Source organism: Malania oleifera, chromosome 4 (assembly GCF_029873635.1).
Source record: "Malania oleifera isolate guangnan ecotype guangnan chromosome 4, ASM2987363v1, whole genome shotgun sequence".
Taxonomy (NCBI): domain Eukaryota; kingdom Viridiplantae; phylum Streptophyta; class Magnoliopsida; order Santalales; family Ximeniaceae; genus Malania; species Malania oleifera.
This window is the reverse complement of record NC_080420.1, coordinates 115,787,818-115,795,451: the sequence shown is the minus strand read 5'-3', so window position 1 is coordinate 115,795,451 and position 7,634 is coordinate 115,787,818. Positions and strand designations below refer to the sequence as shown.

The 7,634-nt window shown below is 37.6% G+C and overlaps 1 protein-coding gene across 1 annotated transcript; it reads left to right on the top strand.

The window, feature by feature from the left end:
- Nucleotides 1–4,266: 4,266 nt before the first annotated feature.
- On the top strand, nt 4,267–7,044 carry LOC131154337 (non-functional pseudokinase ZED1-like). Its single transcript, XM_058107038.1, has 2 exons — nt 4,267–4,657; nt 5,864–7,044. Exons 1-2 carry the CDS (start codon nt 4,632–4,634, stop codon nt 6,921–6,923), a joined length of 1,086 nt encoding a protein of 361 aa, XP_057963021.1. The 5' UTR covers nt 4,267–4,631; the 3' UTR covers nt 6,924–7,044.
- The last annotated feature ends 590 nt before the right edge of the window (nt 7,045–7,634 follow it).

Here is a 7,634-nt window from a genome sequence, read left to right as displayed (position 1 = left end):
CTGTTGACCCAGTCGGTGTAGTCACTAACAGTTCAACATCTAATAATTGTGTGTCTACCCCACATAGTTTAATACATCCCAAAGACACAAATGAGTGTGTGGCACATGAATCAAATAATGCAATGACTTTAAATGAAAACATACTAACCATACCTGTCACCACATTGTCGGCTGCCTTAGCATCACCCAACGTCAAAGAAAAAACCCTGGCTGAAACCATATTCCTCTGTTGGCCTCCATGTGGCGCCTAATAGCCTGCTCGAGCAGGTCTAGGAGTGGGAGCAACACCTATCTGATCCTGACAATCTCTTATCACATGCCCTAGCTCCCCACATAGGTAGCAGATACCTCGCCTGGCATGGCACTCATCCGGGTGTTTCTTCCTACAAGTCAGGCAGGCTAGAAGTGGCTCCCTGTATCCTACGTCCAATCTCTGTAGTAGCCACCTCTCTTCCGTGAACCACGACCAACTCCCTAGTGGGAACCAAAAGGCGTGGATCTCTTCTTCTGTCTTTACTCCTCAGCCTCCAATCGCTCTCCAACTTCTGCTATAATGGCCCTATCAACCAGCTCAGCAAAATCTCGTAATTTCAGTATCGACACTTGCTTATATATTTCTCTCCTCAGACCTCTTTCAAACTGCCGTACCTTTTTTGCCTCATCTGGAATAATGTACGGGGCCAAACGAGATAGTTCAATGAACCTCGCTGCTTACTATTGTACTGTTTGCTGTCCCTACTTCAGATTTAGGAACTCTTTAATCTTAGCTTCCCTAGACGAGGCTGGAAAATACCTATCGAAGAATATCTCTTTAAATCACTCCCATGTCATCTCCATAGGTACTGTCCTCTGCTGCTCTAGGAGTTTCACTACCGTCCACCATCTCTCAGCCTCTCCAGTCAGTTTATATGTGGCAAACAGCACCCTCTGCTCCTCAGTACAGTGTAACACTGCAAACACCTTCTTGATCTCCTGCACCTAGTTTTCAGCAATAACAGGATCAGTTCCTCCTGAGAAAGTCGTAGGATTCATCTTAATGAATTTCTTAATCGAGCTATCGTGGCCTAGAGACGAACCGCCCAACTCCATGGAATTCCTGGCAATTACACCCATAACATACTCTGCCATATTGCGTAAAACTACATCTAAATCACCGCCCGCAGTGCCTGAGGGCCCAACTCCCTCATTTCCACTAGCATGGGCACTACTGCCTTCAGGGTCCATCCTGAAAAGATAATAAACTTAATTTAGGACCCTATCTCCATAACATATCATCTAACTAGTATAATATATCCTTAACTAATTCACCACTCATGATCTCAATTTAAGGTTCAATCCTGCAACCTAGATACCCAACTTGACGATAGTTTAACAAGACTTTCTTGAAATCGTCACTCTAGAAAAATCACACAAACCATCACGGAAGTCCTGCACCTAGACTATAAAACTAGACCTCAAATTCCTTTATCCTATACTCTGGTATTATTACTACTAAATTCTAAAGTCTACAGAACCTAGCATCCTAGTCTTTGATACCAAATTGTAACGACCTGCTGAACTTATCAAATAATTAAACACCTATAATATAGTCAACCCGAAGTCGTGGCTAACAGGTATAAAACTAGACCTCAAATTCCTTTATCCTATACTCTGGTATTATTACTACTAAATTCTAAAGTCTACAGAACCTAGCATCCTAGTCTTTGATACCAAATTGTAACGACCTGCTGAACTTATCAAATAATTAAACACCTATAATATAGTCAACCCGAAGTCGTGGCTAACAGGGACGCACACCTAATATACACAGCGGAAACTTAAGCAGCAGTAAATATAAATTATATCCAACAATCCATAAAATGCATAATACTAGAGTTGTCTACAATCCACCATGACACCATATTTACATATAATGCCCCAAAAAACATCAAAAATATATCTAGGATCACATAAAAAAAATCTCCTGATCCTAATCCAAAAACTTACCCTCCTAGTGAAGTAACAACAATTGCTTCAACAGCGACCTCAAACCGCCAATCTATCTGGGTTTCCTGAAAATTTATTTAAGCTGAGGATGAGACACCTCTCAGTAAGGAAAAATAAACTATACAGCTATGAGGCAACATGAATATTTAATACTATAGTAGATTTGCAGTACATTCACATACTAGAGAATACTGAACATAACATGGTTGAGTAAACATATAATTTCATAATTCTAATAAATCATATTGTTCATGAAATGTCTTATATAATTGATAATACTATAATTTACCTATGATGTATAGTTAACTGATGTCAAGTATTACCCCCCCACGACGGGTTGTGTGGCTCGAAGGCAGGACCAGATAATGGCTGGCCGACCACTACCGAGTCAAAAATGTCTGTAAGTAAGATGGGCCTACAACACCCTGGTCTAGACTGTCAGGTGAACATCTACAATTCTACACTAAAAGTCATATCGACTATCCATCTCCCACCCCCTCTACTTATAGAGGCAGTTACACAAGTCTGAACTGTATAATCTGATCTGTATAGTTACAGTACCATGCTCGAACAACTGAACTAAACTATCATCCAAGTTCTAATAACATATAATACATGATAATATACTGTTTAACGTAAATAGATTGATATTATTTTTTGTAATAATATAAAGACATACGGTTTTGCGTCGTTTACTTTCATATCTGCGGCCTTGCACCAAAATCATACATATATACGGCCTTGTGCCGAAATCATACATCATACACAACCTTGCGCTGGCTATCAATCACGGCCTTGCGCTGAACATTTCATACATATCAATTTGAATAAATAATTTGTTTATCATGTATTTTGAAATCATAATGTACTGTATTATTTCATAATCTCTGAAAAACATTGAAATATACTTTATTTGCAAAATTTCCTTAACATCATATAATTTATGTAAAAATAATATTCATGTCACACAATGCTGAATAAAACCATACATTCTATACTGAAATCATATTTTCTGGCATTTTATACTAAAAACATATATTCCAGTGTAATAACAGTATTTTCCCAAATATACATTTTCTCAGTAATACTCACATATAATACATGCTTTCTGAATATAAATCTACTAATAATTTCATAATAATTTTCATGAAAAAATCACTACTTTAGTTTATTCCCTTACTTGATTCCTGAAAAGAAACCCCTTAAAATATTCTGGTCCTGCACCAGCAGGGTTCCCTGTTCAATACCCTGAAATCAACATTTCTTAAAACTAAACTTCAGTATTTCTTCATGTACAACATTTCCTATAACTATGGAAAGACCAAATTTCGAATAAAAAGTCTTACATTGAATTAGAGATGAATTCCAGAGTAGTTCCACCGTCGATCCACTCCAGTAGATTTGTAGAGAATTTTCCCAGGAGTGTCGTGGTGGCTTCAGATCGTCAAACCGGCGAGAATCCGACTCGAAATCTTAGAGAGAAGGAAGGAGGGACGAATTGAGGAGAGAGAGAGAGAAGTTCTCGCATGATTTTTGGCCAAAAATGAAGGTTAGGCCTATTTATATACTGGCCTTCGTCGATGAGCTACGTCACTTCGTCGACAAGGTCAAGAAGGCAATTCATCAACGAATGCTTACTTCTCGTCGACGAAATTAAAAACTGCGATATATCCCCTCGGTATCTTCTTGTCAACAAGACGCGTCCCCGTCAACGAGTCCCTCATGTGTTCTCATCAACGAATCCTCTGTGTTCGTCGACGAGACCCTGCTACCTTTCTTTCCCCTTTCTGTTATTAAATGATGATAATTATTCGGGTCTCTACAGATTGGAACCCCAAATATATCTTCTAAATATTACGGGTTTCCTAGGATTCAGTTTTCTTTTGATCTCACTTTAACACATTATAGTGTTGAAACAAGATGGTACAAGAGAAATAATACCATACATTATGATGGAGCTAGAAGCATGTCTTTGGGAAGAAAAAATTATTTTACAGGGGCGTAAAAAAACTACGTGAGTGTTGATATGATCATGTAGATCTAGTTGTGAAAATTCTGATTACTTTAAGAAAATTTAAAGAAAATATAAGCGGTCTAAAGCAACAAGCTTATTTATGTGGAGGATGCGATTATGTAAATCTAGTAATGAAAATTCTGATTCAAAGAAAATTTTAAATCTCACTCTGGTCAGCCTAAGCAGTGTGAAATGGGAGTTGCTACTGTAGGAAGGGATCTCATTAGTCAATGTACTAATTAGAAGACGAGGCACACGAACCTTCCGGGAAGTCAATGAGAGGGTAGAAGGATGGTTGCATGGAAGACTGCAGGAACCTTCCGCTAAGTTAGGAAGAATGAATGGTTTTAGGACAAAATAATTTTCTTCTTCTTATTCTCTCTCTCTCTCTCTCAGATGAATGTGACTCAATTGATGTTGAATCAGAAACTGCAGGAATCTGATATTTCTGTATATTGATCTTCAAAGTGGGACTTTCTCTTCCTTCTTTAATCTCTCATATGAAGAAATTTGAATGGTTTTGTTACTAGCATGGTTCAGCGTCTTTTCAAATTTCAACTAGTGGATATGACTTGCGACTTGTTTTGGAAGCAATCTGCTCGAGTCTTCTATCTGTGCTGTTAAGAGTTAAATGAGTCAACTTACGACCGGGCTATGGTAATCCATGAACTTGATATTTTTAAACCCCCTGACTCTTGACTGGATTCATGTTCATACATATATATTTTACATGCTTTATCATCAAATAACACTTGTTTGGAATTATTTTGCGGTATCTAGCAACTGAAATCATTTAGGTATTTCTCAGCCTTTGCTGGGTTTACCTGATATGGTGAGCTCAACTCTATCTATATGCATATTGTACAGACTTTGCTGTGAGCTCCTTCATAAGATATGGTTAAATTCTTATTTGTATCTTTTTAAAAAGATCTCTGACTGCTGCAGTATTTTGTACATTTTTTTCTGAATTATTTGAGATTGTCAAATTAAATTCCTCATATCCATAATGTTAAATTTGGGGAAAGACATTTTTTTATATTATTATTCAACATTACAAGGGTGTATATATTGTTGGGGAATAAACTTGGAGCAACAATCACACACGAAAAAAAATAAAGTACATCCACACTGGAACACCGGATTTACGTGGTTCGGTCGAATCTGACTTACGTCCACGGGAGCACACACCACTACACTATACTGAAGAAAAAATATAAGGAGGAGTCACTGCTCAACTCTCACTACACACAACACACTCACACCTCTCTGCACACTGCACAACTCCACACGGCTACTGCAACCCTCACTACAACCCACACACACAGCTCTCACCACAACTCACAGCTCTCACACTTCTCTCTGCACACTGCACAGCTCACAGCTACAGCAACCCTCACTACAACCCACACACTGCCACACTTCTCACATACACACACACATATATATATACAGAAGGGGGGAGTAAAATCAAAGAAGGTGGCTGCAAATTTCAACAAAATCTGCAGAGGTTGGTGGCCGCCGTTCTTCAATGTCAAAGGTGATGGTTGGGCTGGTGCGGCTGTCAGTGACTCCACACCTGCAAACTCAACATATATATACGAGTCTAGAAATAAGATGTTAAATTACTCCTAAATATCTGCTTTATAATAATTATACAATAATTGAAAAACGGAAAGTGTAGATATTTCTGTAATACATAACAATTCTAACCAGATTCATTAGTCCAATGATTATCTGATGTCATGAACAAACATGAAGCATGTTGCTTCTGATTATGGTAGCTGGCATTTGCTCACCATTTGTTTGTTTTTTTGTGCACATGAATCTTCTGTTGTTTCTGTTGTTTAATGGTTCTATGAACAGGAGAAAGATGAGTGGGAGGTTGAGAATATGGAAGAAAAGGGAAACAAAAAGCGAGACATCATTTATGAAAAATGGTAGAATGTTACTAGAGGGGTGTGCTGCTTCTCGTAATGGAAAATGTAATCCCATTCGTATCTTCTCTATGGAGGAGCTCAAGAGAGCAACAGATAACTATAGCAGAAGTCACGTCTTTTATTGTGATGGTTATTTTAAATTATACAGAGGCATTCTCCAGGGCAGGGCAATTTGCGTTAAGAAGTTTGTCACTTCATCTTTGTGGACCAATTCCGCCATTGATGAGGTTGTAATTGCATCCCAAATGAGCATTCACAAGAATGTTTTGAAGCTTATAGGATGCTGTCTCGAGACCGAAACCCCAACTCTAGTGCATGAATTTCCCAAGAACGGAACTCTTAAGGATGGTCTCTGTGTTTCCCAGGGAGCATGCCGGCAGCCATTATCCTGGAAATGCAGGTTGAGGATCGCGGCAGACATAGCCAGTGCAGTGGCCTATCTTCACACTGCATTTCCCAGGCCCATTATCCATAGGAATATTAAACCTGCAAGTGTTCTATTGGCTGAAAACAATGTTGCAAAATTGTCTGATTTCTCATTTTGCATACCCATACCTGACGGCGAATCGCGCGTGCAAGAAGTTCCTTGGGGAACTTGGGGATTCATTGCACCAGAGTACCTAGCTACTGGTTCTTTGACAGAGAAAGCCGATGTTTATGCTTTGGGTATGCTTCTGTTTGTGCTTTTGACTGGACATCAGTTGATGTGCTACGATGGGCATTTGAACAGTGAACATTCCATTAGATCTGATGTTGTGAACTACTATGCTGAAAACAGAAGTAGGCTGATTGAGATTTTGGATCATAGTGTAGTGGAAGAGGCAAGATGCCCAGCGAAGGCTCAACAATTGCAGGACTTCATAGCACTTGCCTTCAGATGCATCAACAGAACAGAAGAAGATAGGCCAACAATGACTGATGTAGCAAAACAACTTCGGCAGATGGAGAGGTCTGCCCTTTGTTGCAATAATGCTTGTAATCACTAATTGGCTTTGCTGATACACATATATATTAGCAAAACAACTTCGGCAGAAGGACACTCTTAAGTTCAATTTCTTACTCTATTCAGAATCAAAAAATTAGATATATATTGTTGATACTTGACCATGCACGGTTTTTCAAGATATATTCATTGAATGTCTATTCATAAGAATATAATGTTATAGTAGAAGAATACGATACAAAACATTATCTTAAAACAAATAATTTAATATAAATTTTTTTTATGAGAAGGAATTTTAAATTTTAACTAGAGAATGTTTATTTCCTTTCAATCTCATAATGGATGAACGATTGTTAATTTTTTTTTCTTTTTTAAATTGTTTTGTTTTTATTACATTTTGTTACATTTTCAATGTTTTTATCTTATTCACAACCAACTGAAACCAAAATCTCCCATACTCTTTCCACATAACTATTTTATGTAGGAAAGTTACATGAATCTGCCTCTATCTACTTTTGTTGATGTTAACATCGAATAAGAAAGATTTGTTAAAATTAATCGACTTTTGAATAGATTCTAATGAATTATCGGATTTTATACAATTTGTGAAAATTTCTAGTGCTCATTCAACATTTATTTAAAATTTATTACTCCAACAAACAAAAAATTTTGATTTAATGGCATAACAGAAAATTAAGCATGTCTAGTGTCTATAGTGTTAGTGATAATAATTATTTGCATTATATAAGGGTAG